This window comes from Anastrepha ludens, chromosome 2 (assembly GCF_028408465.1).
Source record: "Anastrepha ludens isolate Willacy chromosome 2, idAnaLude1.1, whole genome shotgun sequence".
In the NCBI taxonomy this organism is placed as follows: domain Eukaryota; kingdom Metazoa; phylum Arthropoda; class Insecta; order Diptera; family Tephritidae; genus Anastrepha; species Anastrepha ludens.
The window spans coordinates 21,889,726-21,906,616 of NC_071498.1; the positions used below are offsets into that span (position 1 = coordinate 21,889,726).

General features: G+C 38.9%; 4 protein-coding genes across 5 annotated transcripts; 2 read left to right on the forward strand and 2 right to left on the reverse strand.

The window, feature by feature from the left end:
• Positions 1-538: 538 nt before the first annotated feature.
• On the forward strand, positions 539-2,669 carry LOC128864783 (uncharacterized). The gene is made up of 3 exons (XM_054104545.1): positions 539-683; positions 747-908; positions 968-2,669. Exons 1-3 carry the CDS (start codon positions 654-656, stop codon positions 2,378-2,380), a joined length of 1,605 nt encoding a protein of 534 aa, XP_053960520.1. The 5' UTR covers positions 539-653; the 3' UTR covers positions 2,381-2,669.
• On the reverse strand, positions 2,423-3,591 carry LOC128864794 (39S ribosomal protein L47, mitochondrial). The gene is made up of 5 exons (XM_054104554.1): positions 3,421-3,591; positions 3,063-3,363; positions 2,868-3,004; positions 2,671-2,811; positions 2,423-2,613 (listed from the first exon to the last, which is right to left on the reverse strand). Exons 1-5 carry the CDS (start codon positions 3,516-3,518, stop codon positions 2,463-2,465), a joined length of 828 nt encoding a protein of 275 aa, XP_053960529.1. The 5' UTR covers positions 3,519-3,591; the 3' UTR covers positions 2,423-2,462.
• A 2,114-nt stretch (positions 3,592-5,705) lies between these two features.
• Positions 5,706-10,478, forward strand: LOC128864800 (myelin expression factor 2). Of its 2 annotated transcripts, XM_054104565.1 has the most exons (7): positions 5,706-5,873; positions 6,017-6,579; positions 7,703-7,841; positions 8,822-9,218; positions 9,372-9,817; positions 9,885-10,020; positions 10,092-10,478. In XM_054104565.1, exons 2-7 carry the CDS (start codon positions 6,023-6,025, stop codon positions 10,145-10,147), a joined length of 1,731 nt encoding a protein of 576 aa, XP_053960540.1. In that variant the 5' UTR covers positions 5,706-5,873; positions 6,017-6,022; the 3' UTR covers positions 10,148-10,478. The 2 variants fall into 2 exon arrangements, with proteins under 2 accessions (XP_053960540.1, XP_053960536.1); XM_054104561.1 differs by having other exon boundaries at positions 8,822-9,817.
• Positions 10,479-11,546: 1,068 nt separating this feature from the next.
• LOC128856792 (SAP domain-containing ribonucleoprotein) lies at positions 11,547-13,017 on the reverse strand. The gene is made up of 2 exons (XM_054092135.1): positions 12,878-13,017; positions 11,547-12,815 (listed from the first exon to the last, which is right to left on the reverse strand). The coding sequence occupies exons 1-2, from the start codon at positions 12,905-12,907 to the stop codon at positions 11,781-11,783; spliced, it is 1,065 nt and encodes a 354-aa protein (XP_053948110.1). The 5' UTR covers positions 12,908-13,017; the 3' UTR covers positions 11,547-11,780.
• Between the last annotated feature and the right edge of the window lie 3,874 nt (positions 13,018-16,891).

The window sequence follows — 16,891 nt, forward strand, 5'->3', positions numbered from 1 at the left end:
GCTTTGGTTTAATAAACAATGAAAAATTGTAACTGATAACGCGGATGTGTGAAAAAGTGTGTAAGCAAAAATATCAATGGCAACATTGTGTAGATACAACCAAACACATACACACACAAACCGATGTATTGTGTAAATATGTAACTAAAAGAACGCAGTTGTTCTCTACGGGATGAGTTTTGCTCAGTTTTGAGCTCGTTAGGGGCTGCGGTAAGGGATTACGTACGTCGGTCACTGTTTTCAGCAAAAGCCGTGAAACCTGTATATTCGCAAAACATACTTAAAGTGTCTCCCTTAGATTTCTGAGTCCAAACACATAATGCAGATTAGTTACCGTCAAATCGGATTTTTAAATGCACATGCCTGACAGTATCACAATGGTAAGAGAACAATACGCGATTTTTCGGGGACTTAAACAAAAATGAGAAGTTCGCTAAGCACCTTCCATAATGTTTATTTAAAACAAATCTCTGGTAGCACTACTAGTTCATTATGGTCAGAACGCCATCTACCGCTGAACTTTGCAATGAACACGGCCATACAAAATAGCAACAAATAACAAATCTCAAATCGCAACAGCGTGCGAAAGTTGATAATAGAAACTAACTGCCAAAGATTACTTGTTCTGAGGGAATGTTTTAGAAAACTAAAAGATGTTTAATAAATTGGAATTCAATAACCTAGTAAATGATCTTACAGTCAATGGTATAAAGTAAGTTTTCTAATTATTATAATTATATCTGCAGGTGATCAGCAACAAGAGGAAAATACAACGTGCAAAGACTCAGACTATCCAGAAATTGGTACAAAAAATAAAGAAACTGAAATATTTATTGGATAAAAAGCCAGACCATGTCAAAAATAAGGAACGTTACCGCAAGGCGACGTTAAGTTTCGAGGAATTGAAGGTAGGTAAAGAGACAACATCGGGAAAATTAAATACACCAAGTTTTAAATTTTCCAATAGAAATTGAAGTCCGTCGATTTGATGAAACATGTACTGGTATTAGAGAAATCTCCTTCTGCAATTTTAACGAATGGACTATGTTCACCAGAAGAGATGGCTTTTGCAATGCTTGCTGTCAACAAGATCATACACGAGCTAGTAAGCATTTTTCGGGAGAAATTACAACTTGATGATGGAAACCAAGCATGGAAAAAAGAGCTCATGCAAACTAGTAGACGACGGATCAAAATTCTACGCACGGAACAGAAACGCAAAAGTCGACAAGATTTAAAAGCCCAAAAAATTATAGCGCGTAAACGCACGGAATGGTTGCAGAATCAAAGTGGTACACAAACAAATGAAGATAAAAATAAGGGGAAAGATCTGCTCGATGAGGGGGCTAACATTTCTACACTAGGCTATTGGAAGATTGAGTCCATCGAAGACGAATCCAGCAAAAAATCAAAAAAACAAATAAAGGACAAAAAGATCATTTCTAAGGTAAACCGCACAGTAGTGAGCGGTTCTAGTCCCAGCTCAAAAAGCGGAAATGTTTCAAAAAACACACAAACTGTTTTGCATCAGGCAGAGAGAAATACATTTAGTAACGCTGAAAATGAAGCGATATCAAAATATGACGATTCTGTTGGCATAGCAGCTTCAGATTTTAATATTAATTTAGAAAGCCGTAATTCTCCGGAGAAAACAAAAGAAGACATAACACACGTAGTCGATCCATTCTTTATTACAAACTCTGGTGAAAATTATAGGTCTTCTGCGGTTATTATCAGAAATGGAAATGTTTTGGATTTGCAAGCAAATGAAAACAACGAAAAAAGTAAAGCCGATGGAAATGCACAAAAGAGGCCTAGAAATAATTACAATAAACGTGAAAATTCCACTCATTTTAAAGCGGATTATACACCAATTCAGGCAAAGAATGTTCACAGAAGCGTGAAAGAAAGTCATGTAGAAGGTTTTCATCCTTCTTGGGAAGCAAAAAAGAAATTTAAAGCAGTGATAGGAAGTTTCCAAGGGAAGAAAATAAAATTCGAGGATGGAGCTAATAATGATGTTGGAGTAACCTACCAAAATAATAATGAATCAGTTGGTAAAGAAAGTCAATATAAAAAGCAGTTAACGGCAAAAAAAATAGAATCTAAAAGTGATGATAAAGACTTGCATCCTTCCTGGGCGGCTAAACAAAAATTTAAAACGGCCATTACGGATTTCAAGGGGAAGAAAATAATTTTTGACGAAGACGAAAAAAGAAGTAAGCCTGAAGAAACGACAAAAATAGTTGCACCAACGAAAACTGTTGGAAAATCGAATACAACTGATGCAGTTCACCCTTCTTGGGAAGCAAAAAAGAAGCAGAAATGTTCAATCACCGCATTTCAGGGTAAAAAAATCACTTTCGAAGACGGTGATTAGGCCCTACATTAGTTTTTGTTTTATAGAAAATAAAAAAAAAAGTTACATATTTTTGAACTTTTATTTATCCGTTGAAAACTTTTCAGGCGCCGATTTTTGGCACAAAGTGTCCACGTGTTTTATCATCCTTCAGTATCTTGTTAACGTCCACATCTGGATATTTGCGTCGTAACACATGTACATCTATGTTCGGATTGCGTCGTAACATCATCATAACTTCATTGCGCGATCGACTAATAAGAAAATAATTTTTAGAAAAAATATAATAAAAAGTACTTTTTAAAACATACTTCTTAGCCTTGCGTTTCATATTGTAGAGCTTTTCGCGATACAGTAACAGGAATTTGCGGACTGCTCGTCCACCAAAGCCAATATTTCGGGATTTTATCCATTTGACGTTCATATAAGGTGGTAATACATGCTCACAGGATCTGAAATATTCACTGATTTAGATTGCTTTCTTAAAATCGGATTTTAAGGATTGTACCTGTACAAATGCCTCATACCAAGAGCACTGTATACCATACGAGTTGGTCGTTCACCGGTTTCGCCAGTTTCCAGTAGATGATAGGCCTTATTTCTTTCACGTACGACAGTTTCTAGATTTGCCATCGATATCTTTACCTATAAAAAAAAAAAAAAAATTTTAGGTTTCACATTATTTAAATAAGACACACCTCACCTTGTCCAAACGTTCCGGACTGGGAAATAATTCCATTTTATCATTGCATTCATGTTCCATGGTAAGTAACATGTTTCGCTCTTTGAGCAGGACGTACCACAATTGATGTAGCTCTTTGTTGGACTTGATACGCAGCTCTTCCAATTTCCATGCGCGTCCGACTTTTACTTCATTTTCTGGCCAATTTTTGGGGTCATCGAAGAATTCCATTAAATTTCGGCAAGGGCTTGTTGAATGGAATGACCGCGCCACCATCGCACCCATAATGGCATTATGCTCGTTTTGTTGTGTGCATTGTATTCTGCGTACAGGTTATGTAAAAGTAAATCTCTAAAAAAAATTTCCCACATTTTCTTACCGGCTTAAGCCTGAACTAGATATGGATTTGGTTGCGACACAATTCAAAATGGTTTTCGCGTTTCTCACTACATTTAATATTTTTATAAGGGAGGACATCCTTATTTTTACAAAGATTATAAAGGGACTTACAACAACAAGAACAGCAATCAGCTGTGACTCTTGTAAGAACCAATTAATTCACAATAATACTTTGCATTCATTTCGAATTATTCGAAAAATTAAAAAAGGTAATAAGGGGTAGCTCACACCGAATTTGTTAAAGTTGTATGCGTATTCGAAAACTCCGTAAACTTTTTTATATGTGAACGAAATGTTGTCGTAGTCTTTGTTGAAGTCTTTGGTCGTCGTTGTCTGTCTCATCTAATGGTATCGATGGAAACCTGCTGCTCTGTTCTATAGTGGGATTAAGAGGAGATGTGAATAGGTGTTGAGCGTCGTTCGTGGTATCTCCACATGCTAGGCGTATGTTGAGCATGTTAGGGTCGACACTCGATAAATAGTCCGGAAGGTAATTATTCCAGAATAACGCAGCTCTCACGAGGCAGCTAAAGCTCTTTTCCTCTCCGATAGTGTCTTCAATGACTTTTTTCTCGCAAGGAATCTTCCCCACTAAATTCACGTCGACCCTATTTACAACCTGGACGAGGTCAAACTATTACTGGAGGTCGAAACAAATGATACATCAATATTGATAGTAAATAATCCCAAGTTTATGGAGGAAACCTTCGATAATGCGCATAAAACCTCTATCGCCAGTAAGATCAAAAATCGCAACCAAGTTCTCTCGTCGCCAACCAGTAGCACTTGGGATAAGGACAAAGAAACGTTACGTTGCTTAGGACATTTAAGGCAATTGGTCGACCGGTTCTAAATTATGAAGCACCCATCTGATCTGAATCTAGGGAGACGCAGTGACGCAAGCTACACACCTGCTAAAATACTGCAATCAGGGCGGTGACGGTATGCCTCCGGATGTACCCGATACAAAATCTGTACAGTCGAGGAACATAATATAATAGTATACCCAGAAAGTAGTTCGTGCTATGATGCTACCGTAAAAATTCTGTTGGTAAAACTTGGACATAATTTTCCAGCTCATGTTTCTGGTTAGCCTAAACTCCACTTACCTTAGGCTTTAGATCTTAGGTTATGCATTTTATGTTAATTGAGAGCCGCGATAGAATCATATTGCCATATAATTTTTTCACTTATTTTGAATAATATTCCTCCGAATATACTATATACGTACAAAACATTGTTATCATGGACAATGAAAAATAACGCTGGTGTTCTGGTTAACAGAACAAAAGTTTTTATGAAAACTAAGTCAAGTCCAATTCTTGGCTAACTGGCCTCAAAATCTGAAAATTTTTGACAAAAAAAAGTTAAAGAATAGGGAATACAACTTGAATGAGCGTTGTCAGCTCGAGCATCATCTTCATTGCAGCTGTAGAACAGATGCGCATCAATCCCATATGTTATCGTTGTCCTTTTATCGTGATTTAGATCCATCTCCGGCCCAGGATTTTCCTACTAAATATTTTCATACCATGAGAGCTTTAGTTTCTTTGCGCCAGCAGGTCTTTTCCAAGGCCAGTATAATTAACTTCGCCGACCATTCCATTAGCAATCCCGTCTAACTAAGTTCCGCAGGGGGGGAGGGGGGGGGTTGGTCCTGTCACGCACCCTTTACTTGTTTGAAGTTAAATGGTACTTCCCACCGTTGAGGTTAGCTTTCCTTATCTGTAGCAGGAACTTTATCCATTTGCACGTTTCTTTTTTCTGAAAGCCGATATACTCTTGAGTGAGAAGCATTGTCGATAGCTCCCTCGATGTCAAAGATAGCACAGAGTATTGTTTCGTCGCAGTCAAATACATTCTGGACCTCGGTAGATAAGTGATACAGCGTAGTGTCCGTAGATCTTCCTGCTCTGTATGACATCTTATTTCAACAAGATGTGGTAGTGGTTTCTGTTCCTAACTCAAACTAGGTGATCCTGCGGTCTGAAAGGGAGTGCTCGAAGGATGCCAGTCTGTCACATAAAGAACTTCCTGTCTGTTTCTTGTGACAAATGTCGGTGTTTAGCCAAATTTAGTATGTACAAATGGTTAGTAATGATAAATTTCGCCCATTTTCATATAAGCAGCCTTCAAATAAAAGGTTGAATCATGTGAAACAGACTTATGAGTATCATAGCATGAACAATAAAGACATGATGCTATTCACGGTAAGTTTTGGACGATTATCAACACTAAATCTCTTCGGGTGGCATTCAATAGTCCGCCATTTTTATTATTTCTGTATCTGTCGGCGTTGGGCTTTGTAAGCATTTAATAAAAAAGTTTTCTGGCGAGAAGTTATAAGATTTGTAGATAAAAATTATTATATATATTGGTGAAAATAAAAATAAGTGTCTGCAAAAAAAGTGATCACGTAAATTTCATATTTTGGTAAGTAAAATGTCCTATGTTTTAACTTAAAGGTGAATAATGCCCGCCATTTTATTTTTGCAAAAATCGATACCGGCATCGTTATATCTCATTGAATAAGTCGTTACATATTTAATATTTGATATTTTTATCACCGAAAATAGGTCAAGATGAAAAGCGAAGGCAATGAGAATTCTAACGATAGCCGCGAGAAAGAACGCGATCGTCGTGGACGTGGAGCACGTGCGTCAAGGTTTTCCGACGCCGATGCCAGTGGTGGTGGAAGCGGAGGCGCTGGTGGCAGTAGCAACTCTGGTGGAAACGCTAACCGTGATCGCAGTCGTGAGCGCCGCAATTGCCGAGTTTATATTTCCAATATACCCTACGACTATCGTTGGCAAGATCTAAAGGACTTATTCCGGCGTATTGTTGGATCTGTAGAATACGTTGAATTATTCCACGATGAAAATGGCAAGGCTCGTGGATGTGGTATTGTTGAATTTAAAGATCCAGATAATGTAGAGAAAGCTTTGGAAAAGATGAATCGCTACGAGATAAATGGACGTGAACTTGTGGTGAAAGAGGATCATGGTGAGCAGCGCGATCAGTATGGTCGTATTGTGCGCGATGGAGGTGGATCTGTACGTGGAGGTGGTGGTGGCGGCGGTATGGTCGGTGGGGACATGGGCGACCGGGATAGAGGATTTTCTCGCCGAGATGATGACAGGTATATAATTAAAAATATAAATATGATACATTTTGATACATTCCACCATGAAGAGAGTGTGGAAATAGGTACAATGTTGGGAAATGGACATTTTCTTTCGAATATTTGTTGCTAGACTCGTTAAATAGGAATTTCGTTGTGTTAGGGATGGTTTCGATAACATTTTCAACGCGGTTTATTTGTACTTTATACAGTTTATTGATCATAGGTGAATATAATGGCAATTTTAATTACGTTTCTTTGGTATTAGGTCGAGTTACAGTATATTCCATTCGAAATAACAAAATTATAAAGAAATTAGTTATTTATCTAAAATTGCATGCTTCGGAAAACTAATGATTGCTTAGAAGATTTACTGCGATGAATTTGCTATGGTGCGGCGGTTATATGTGGTGCTAGTAATATTTTTTAGGCTTTTTTTCTATGCAATATGGAGTCATCATATAAATCTCAAAATGTCCTGGAAATGTTCTGAAGTTTTTGAGCTCAATTAAAAAAGTTCCACTAAATGAGACCGCCTTTTATATTCTTAGTGCTAGAATGAAATCTTTGACTACAAAAATCTAGCTTAGTAGCAGAATTAATTTTTCCAGAGATATCACAAGTTGAATTTTGTAAAGGGTTTTCATACAGAAGATGCCCAGAAAATGTATGGTAATTTTTCTTATATTTACGTATTGAGATTTGTGTTTTGTTTTGTGGAAATTTATGAAATGGAGATTTTGTGTAAGGCATAGTTTTGATTTGTAGGGTGTAGTATGTATTTTATTCAGATTTTGAAATCGATATATGATTATAAGTTATACAGGAATAATTGATGGCTCTCAATGCATGTCTTATGGTAGGTACAACTTTTTTGATCAGTTCTTATTTAGCCTTCACAGGACGATTCTTATGTCGAAATAGAATTTCTTCATTCATTCATAAAATTTTTATAGCATGGGCGTCACACAAGAGTATATCTATGATATTTACATTGTAACCCTCTATTCGCACGCTACCAAAAAAACACGACGGCGCGGCAGTTGTTTTAGTTTTTTTTTTTATCTGCTGATCTTCGTCTTTGTGTCACTGGATGATGTGTTTACCGTTGACTTTTTCCGATAACGTGTTCTTTTTCTAGATCTGGACGTAATAATTTTAACATGATGTCCAATGATTTTAATAATTCATCGAATTACAATTTGTATGGTCTTTCTGCTTCGTTTTTGGAGAGTCTGGGCATAAGTGGACCTTTGCATAATAAGGTCTTTGTTGCTAATGTGAGTATACAATTTTTAAGTAAATAAAGAATAACAAAAAAATGAGCAGGGATTTGTAAAAAGTTCAGTAGACGTGAATAAATCATTGCAGCGTTTTTCCACGAAGTTGTGCCAAGAAATAGCAAATGCGTGTGATGTTACCTTCTGAGCCGTACGAACGCATCCGAAAATTATCTTTGTAATTTCTGGTTTGATCAGTTTTATACCGTTGTAAGTTATGGCAATGCCAATCTTGTTGAACAAGTTTCTTGTGTTTATTTCCCAAAAGGACAACTCTTTTAATAAAATCTTCCTAACTACTGTGCCAATTCACCAATCAGGTGGTAAGTTGACCAATCTTAAAGAAAATTTTCGTTTGTTTGAATGCCTCTATTTCTTTCCAACGGTTTGTCGGATCATCTTTTATCTTGCTTGAATGTTTTGTCCTTGATCTATCGCTTACAGCGGCGTCGTCGTTCCATTTCTGGCAAATAGTGTAGTTCAATATTCGTATATAAGTATCAGTTATTTTTTTCTTTATAAGAAACACGTCTACTAATTAATTGTATTGTAGCTTATGACGCAAAATGGTAACTATTTTCAACTTGCACAGTTCTAATTAAGACGTATGATATTTACTTCTTGTTATAATTTTGAAATCGGAATCGCAACTTCGCCTAGCATATTTTGTGGGTTACAATTTTTGCCGATGTCTAAGAAGGGGCAAGGTCTGTAATTCACTACCGATTGATTTTTTAATATAATTTCCAGAAAATTTATGTTGGAATTCACTCGGCGATAAATTACAGAAGTTGCTCGAAAAACTTGACCAAGTTTTTTATTATGATATCCGAAAACAACTCGTTTGGGGTCTCCTAATGTTGGCACTCAACCCATGCGTCTCACTGGCTTTTCACTACGTCGTTATAGCAAATGTTTTTAAATTTTATTTCTATTTACATGATTACTAACTAATTGACTTCTAAAAAACATTTCAACAGCTGGATTATAAAGTCGATACCAAGAAACTTAAACAAGTTTTCAAATTGGCTGGGAAAGTACAGAGCGTGGATTTATCTGTTGACAAAGAGGGCAATAGTCGCGGCTTCGCAGTTGTAGAGTACGACCATCCGGTAGAAGCTGTACAGGCCATATCCATGCTGGACCGGCAAATGCTCTTCGATCGTCGCATGACAGTGCGCTTGGATCGCATTCCAGACAAGGGTGAAGGATTAAAATTACCCGAAGGTTTGGGCGGTGTAGGTATTGGGCTCGGTCCGAATGGTGAACCATTAAAGGATGTTGCGCGGAACTTGCCGAGCATTATTCAACAACAACAGAATCAACCGACGCAAGCGCCGATGTCCTCGCAAGGTGGTGGAGGCTCTAATATTCTGGGTAATATGGTGGCTAATTTGAGCGGTGGTGGGGCCGGCGGTGGTGGTAATAGCGGAATGTTCAACAATCAACCCGTGCAGCCATCACCGGTTGCACCAGTTGTGCAGGCTGCAGCAAAGTCACTGAGCAATAATTCAGCCGGACTCAATTTAGGTAATCTGTCTTCAACGAATTTGGCGGCTTTGTCTAATGTAGTTGGCGGTCTCGGTGCTGCACTTTCCAATCCATTGCTTACCACGTCTCTGAGTAATCTTGGCTTGAATTTGGGACAGTCATCAGGCGGGAATGATGACTCCATGTCGTCAGCCAATGCAGCATTGTCCAACAACTACAGCACTGGCGGCAATAACTACCCTTCAGGATTTGGATCTTCGGGTTTTAATTCGGGTAGTGGCGGTAATACTGGTGGAGGTGGTGGCTTCAACGCATACAACACCGGTAGTGGTAACAGTGGTGGTGGTGGAGGCGCTATGGATGGCAACGACTACAGTGGTGGTGGTGGTAGCATGGACATGTATGTTGGCGGAGGCAGCGGCGGTGGTAATGCAGGCAACGTAGGAAATAATCCACGCAAGTCAGATACCATTATTATTAAGAATGTAAGATGCTTAATTTTATATCCATTTAAGATATATTGATATACATAGTAAGAATTTATAATTTTAGATCCCACTAAGCTGCACTTGGCAGACTTTGCGCGACAAATTTCGCGACGTCGGTGAAGTAAAATTTGCTGAGATTCGAGGAAACGACTTGGGTGTCGTACGATTTTTCAAGGAGCGAGACGCTGAGCTGGCTATAGGTAAATATGCGCATATAAATTACACATCAATGAGGAAAATTTATAAATGGTACTTTCTCTTTCCATATCAGCATTGATGGATGGTTCTCGCATGGATGGTAGAACGATTAAAGTTACATATTTCTAAGCTGGGGGATGTTATTCCCTTTAAAGCATCATAGGAAGATAAGACGAATTCTAGCCCGTAGATTTCATTATTATAAATCACTAACATCGCAACAATCCCTGATACTTTTTTGATGACGTTAATAGACGTTTGTGGGTGTACTTGTATTATTTATATTTTTTTTATAAAATAAGAAAACCTTTCTGAAAATATTGTAGGAACGACAAAACATGGTAATAGAGATTGAGAAATTTTACTTCCTGATGATTGAAATATATTTCCATTGTCGTTTAAACTGAAAACCATGATTAAAATTATATGCTTTATGACTCTGAATAAAAGTAGAAAATAATGGGTATGCTTTTATTTTAAAAATCATATAATTGCAGGTTGTTGTCGTTGTTGTAGCGGCATAAACATTCCGCATATATATACGGTGAATAGTGCTAAGTGGCAGTCCTTGGCCGGATATAAATGAGGGTCGGTTCCGGTCACGTAGAACCGACTGTCGTGGGGAGGTTTATTGTAGGTAGCTACTGCTTATTTAAATCGCTTAAATAGCATACAAATATTGGGAATGGTGTAAAAAGATAGCGGCCTTTATTATGAGCAACATTTGATCTTCGACTGTAGTCATTCGCCGAAGAATAGGACTATTTGATTTGGTATTTATAGTGATTAACCCTCCGTTGAGCACCTGGATCCGGCCAGACTTTGGACGTGAATTTAGCATACTTTTATTGTTGCTAACGACTTGAGCTTCCAGGTAGCTTCCTAAAATTTAATTTTCTATCGATTTGTGGATATAACCTTTTAAAAAGGATCCTCGCACAGGATGAAAAAAGGCCAGACCCGGGTGCCCATGTTTTAAAAAAGGTGTCCAATGGAGGGTTAATTATGTGAGCAAAAATATTTGTATATTCGAAGAAAAATTTTGAACGGGGCTTATGGAGTCGTTGAATGAAATGGAATATTTCACTCCCTCGACAATCGGTTTTACGTTATGGGGAAGTTGTGGATTTATACGCAACCAATCGACGAATTGCGCTTCACCAGTGTTCGCCAGATCATGTTTCATATTGGCACACCAACAACAATAAATGCTTCTTCAAATGTAGATTTCTTAACTTTTGGAATAAATAGTTGGAATACATGTCCGAAATTATATTTCTCTGCTTATAATTTTGCCCAAGCGGCGGAAACAAATGTGGGCAAGCTGCTGAAATAAATGCTCTTGGTCTGATATATCTTGGATCTGATGTTGTAGCAGCAAAAATATTCCCCATATAAGTTCAGGGAGTGCTGCTGTAGTTATCGACTGTCGGGGGAACGATCTTGGATCTGATAATCTACATCTGTGTACTCAGGCAGTATTAAAAAATTTTGTGATTTCATTTATTGATTTATTCAAAGTATTATTGAATGGTTAATAAGAAAGGCATGTTTTTGAAACAATACATTTTTATTTCAAACAAGATTACATTTTCACTTGAATATAAAGTGTTATGCTTACATTTGCCGATTGCAATTTAGTGTTTATGGATACAAAATATAACTCGCATATTTCATGCGAGTTCGGCTGTTGAACTGGATAGTGTACGGTAGTACTTTGTCGGTGTTGGTATGAATTATTATAGTTTATTGATGGTTGATCTTAATTGCCGACAGCTGTAGTTTGTGGTGTGACTATTGGTGCGGGTTCCTTTTTTCCGTCGGCTCCTTCCATACTTTCGCTGGTCGCCTCCAGAGCAACTTTCTTGCCACCTGCCGATGTCGTCGTGTTTTTAAAACGTTCTAATCGAGCTCGCGCCTTCTCTGCCCATACGTCATTTGTTTTTGCGGATCCAGCGACAGCACCTGTGGTAGCTGCACTCCCCGCTCCAAAACGTTCTTTTCGTTTCTGCAACTTTTCGGCCGCATCGATTTGAGCCATTTTTGAAGATACCACACAACCAAAGCGTTCCGCTCGTTTCTTAAGCATCTCAATTTGTTTGGCATCATTTACAACGGGTCCTCCAGTGCCACTACTTACTTGTGTATTTCCCGTCAGTTTAGTTACTACTTTATCTGGTGCTGCGCTGGAGTTTGTGCCCAGACCGAATTTTTTGGCACGTAGTTCTAAACGCTCCATTTGACTCAACTCTACAACCTTTTTGCCATGCGCTGCTTCTTTGGCGTTCGTACCATTGTTTGTTTTGGTATTAGGTGGTTCTGTAGAATTGAGATCAGTTACTGTAATTGGATTACGTTCACTCATTTTCAACACTTTTTCCTTCGAAGGTTCTGTATTCTCCTTTGATGTGGTTGAGACAGCAGTACCTTCCGGACCTGTCGTAGTGTTATCGCCGTCACTTGTTTTGCGCTTCAATATGATTTTTTTAGGATTAATTGGCGTATTTGCGGTCTCAATGCTTGGCTTCTTTTCGTTTAAAGGCGAAGCTAGCTCGGAAGCTGTTGGAGTACTGGTTGGGCTTTTAAGCAGCTCGTTTTCATCTGCAGCGATCGGCGACTCCTCTTCATCGGTCAATACAGCATCTTCATCAAGAAGTGCATCTTCATTCGTTATAGCTGAATCTTCCAATGAAATGTCACCATCAAGTAGCGCTGTCTGTAGGCGGTCTTGAAGTTCCGTTTTGTTACCCGTAATAGCGAGGCCACGCAGCTTCAGCTCACGTTTCAAATCGGCTACCTAGTAAAAAGAAAATCCATATTAAAAAATACATTGCTTAAATATATGTTTACTGAACTTACCTTCATTTTAGTGACGTCCGACTCAGGCATGGTTCTGTGTATTATTAATTTTTATAAATATAAATCCGCGACTATAGCCTCCTATTTGTTTTTCCTTCAATCTCCCAAATACATATAAGTGTCATCGATTTGACAGTTTCCCCTTTAAGTACGTTCAGAGCAAGCGCAGCAGAGCAAGTTGCCGTTATTGAGGAATAAAAATGAACACACGAGTTAAATTGTATGCTTATATATTTCTTAACATATTGTTATGTAGAGTACACACGCTCTAACTTTGTACCAACACGTTGTACACTGAGTTGGATGGTCGTGTTGTAACGTTTGTCAATAATACGAAATGAACTTAAAATTGAATTTAAAAAACTATATAATACATTAAGTAACTAATAAAAATATTAGTAGCACCTTTAAATTATTCAAATTAAATAAATAAATATGTAAATTATGTTTAAGCATAATATTAAGATATATATATATATATATAATACGGCGGCCGCCGTAGCCGAATGGGTTGGTGCGTGACTACCATTCGGAATTCAGAGAGAACGTAGATTCGAATCTCGGTGAAACACCAAAAAAAGAAACGTTTTTTTCTAATAGCGGCCCCTTGGCATGCAATGGCAAACCTCCGAATGTATTTCTGCTATATGTACAATATATATATATATATATGATGCGTACACCCTTTCTGGGTGTTTGGTCGAGCTCCTCCTCTTATTTGTGGCGTGCGTCTTGATGTTGTTCCATGATGATGTTTCAAATAGACTTCGAACGGCAGCTATTTTTTATGGAGGAGTTTTTTTATGGCAGAAATACCCTCGGAGGTTTGCCATTGCCTGCCGATATGTATACATATATATATATATATATTTCTCCTTTTAGTTACCTTTTGCTATTTACTTTCGTTCGTTGACTATATTTCTATTTACTTACCGATATTCACTCTAACTTTCCAGTTACTGTTCTTTCGTTGTCGCTATTTTTCTAATCCTTGTTTCAAGTACTAATATAAGGATAGAAAATAATAAAAATAAGTACTTTAATTGTTACATCGGACGAGTTCGGTTTTAATTCTTTTAATTTCATTCCGGGCAATATTTGCGTATATTTCGCGCCTCTCGAGTTAAAGATTTTGTAACTTAGTATCGTAGTAATTTAGAAAGGATAATGGATAGTCCTTCCAAGAATACATAAGCAAACAAAGAAAAAGGTTACACAGGGTTAAGTGCGCCCTTGGGGAGATCGACCCAAATCACCTATTTCTATTATGTTTTAGCCGAGGTACATTCCCGTTTGTCTGGCAGCCGGACTACAAACCCGAGGCTACAATCAAGGGATACACACGGTCGGACACAGGCAGAAATACACAGTGACACAGGTAGAAAACACGGTTGTTGGCAAGCAAGCAAGGCGGTCAGTTAGACTTAGTTGTTGGCAAGTAACCATCGAGAGCAAGCAGAGGAGTTATTGAGAAACGTTATTTGGGTAAAAACGTAACAATTATTCAGCGTGTAGAAGTAGAAGATGAAGTGCTGAAAATAATTCAAACAAGTTGTGTTGAGACTTTTATTTAATAATCCAGTGATCGAAACCAGAGGAGTAATAGAGACGTTATTTGGGTAAAAACGTATCAAATTCGTATCAATATGTTTTTTACTTAATGTTAAGTTAATTTATTTCTAGTCATCGTATACTTATTTACTTTGAACACATAGTCCGATTGGAAGAGTTCTAAAAAAATCAGTGATGAGATGTTTACATACATAGATATAAAGAGAACAACGTTATTCAGTGTAGTGGGCATCCTTTTTTTATTGGTTAGACATATCCGTTTTATTAAAGCGCAGCGGATTAGACGCATTGGCCATATCATAAGAATGCGCAACGAAAGAATCCAAAAAAGGGTGTTTACTTTGCGTCAATTCGAGTAAGAAAGAGAGGCCGACCAAGAAAGAGATGACTTGATGATGTCGAAGCAGACTTAAAAGTGATGAAAGTTCGTAATTGGAGAAATGAGGCAAGAGAGAGACTGAATTGGAGGAGGATTGTTGATGAAGCTATGGTCCACCACAGACTGTGAAGCTAAAAGAGAGAGAGAGAGGGAGATATCCAACAGCAGGTCTGTTATATGAAAAATCGTAAATGAACAATCGAAACTATTGTGGGAACACAGATGAAAGCGTCGTACGGGAACACACCTATACCTATCAGTGTGGCCACACTGATTTCATTATTCATTTTTATTCACTATTCAACTGAATTTAACGTCGTTATGAATTCGAAGAATTAGATGATTCGAGAAGCGTTCTTACAACTAATATACAAGACACATAAAAATTAGAGTTCTTTTACAAGTTAATATATTTATCTTAATCTTGAGTTTTCATAGGAAATAAAGCGTGTTAATTTTAATATAAAAGTATATGTGGAGTTTTATTCCCCCACATAATTGGTGACCCCTACAATTTATCAACACGCATCATGGAAACAGGGCAAACAGACATTGAGAAAACTGGCGATACTGACCCCGTCGTACGCAGCGGAGCGTCCAACGAAGAATTTTTCGAAGCAATTAATACCTCCCAGCTACAAACACCCTTGACCGCACACATTGACCGGTTCGAACGATTGGAGCTGCCACCGTTTTGGAGCCAACAAGTCCAATTATGGTTTGCCGCAATCGAGGCGCAGTTCCAGCTCAGGAAGATCACAGCGGATGCAACGAAATACTATGCAGTAGTCGCCCGCCTTGACCAAGACGCGCTTATGATTGTGGAGAACATCGTTGCGAACCCACCCTTATCAGATAAGTATATTGCGCTAAAGGAGGCTCTGGTCAACCATTTTGAAATTCCGCAGGAGCGCAGGTTCAAAATGCTGCTGTCTGGAATTGAGTTGCGGGAACGACGCCCTACTGAACTGTTGGCAGAAATTAATCGGCTTGGAGGAAACAATCTGGACCCAGCATTCGTCCGCTCGATGTGGCTGGATCGACTTCCTCTACAGATTCAATTAGCACTCACCGCCACTGGTGAACAGGACAATGCTAAACTCGCACAGACAGCAAACAGGCTTATGGCAATTCAGCGTGACTCCGAAAACCACTGCGTAATGCCAATCGCCCGAGAGACTGTCGCCAGCAGTGGGATACAGAAGCAACTGGACGAGCTAGCTAAGCAGATCGAGAAACTATCACAGAAAGTTAACAGATCGACAGTGGGCGATGACAGCCAGAAACGCTTCAACAACTCGACCAACGTATCTCGCAGCACCACCGACAATACCTCAACATCCACGTGCTATTATCATCGGAGATTCGGCGAAAGTGCCAAAAAGTGTACGCAGTCTTGTGCTTTTCAGGGAAACGCCAATCGCCCCCAGTAGACACGGCGGATACTGGTGGCAAGTCAATTCCTCGTCGATTATTTGTATACGACCGTACAACAGGTACGAAATTCCTCGTCGATACCGGCGCGGATATTTCGGTTACCCCACCTTCGCGCCAAGACCAAACAACACCAACACAGTTTCGACTTCAAGCTGCAAACGGCAGCAAAATAGAAACGCATGGTGAGAAGGTCATCGTGCTCAACATCGGCTTACAGCGACCGATCCGTTGGATTTTCCGCATCGCTAAGGTGCCTTATCCGATCATAGGTGCAGATCTCATTCACGCTCTCGGGCTAATAGTGGACCTCAAGCGCGGTCACTTAATAGACCCCAACTCAGACTCGCACAGCATAGGATCGTACGCTACGGCTCCGGTCACGGCCATCACAGCACTTACTCAAACCAACAAATTTACAGCCATCCTCAAGGCTTTTCCGGAATTGCTGGGTAATCCTTCCAACCTCACGGCATCCAAGCATTCCGTCAAACACTTTATACCAACCACTGGGCCACCGTGCGTACAACGCGTCCGACAGTTATGCCCGGAGCGCCTGAAAGTGGCCAAGAGGGAATTTGAACTAATGGTCGAGTTGGGACATGCCAGACCGTCAAACAGCCCTTGGG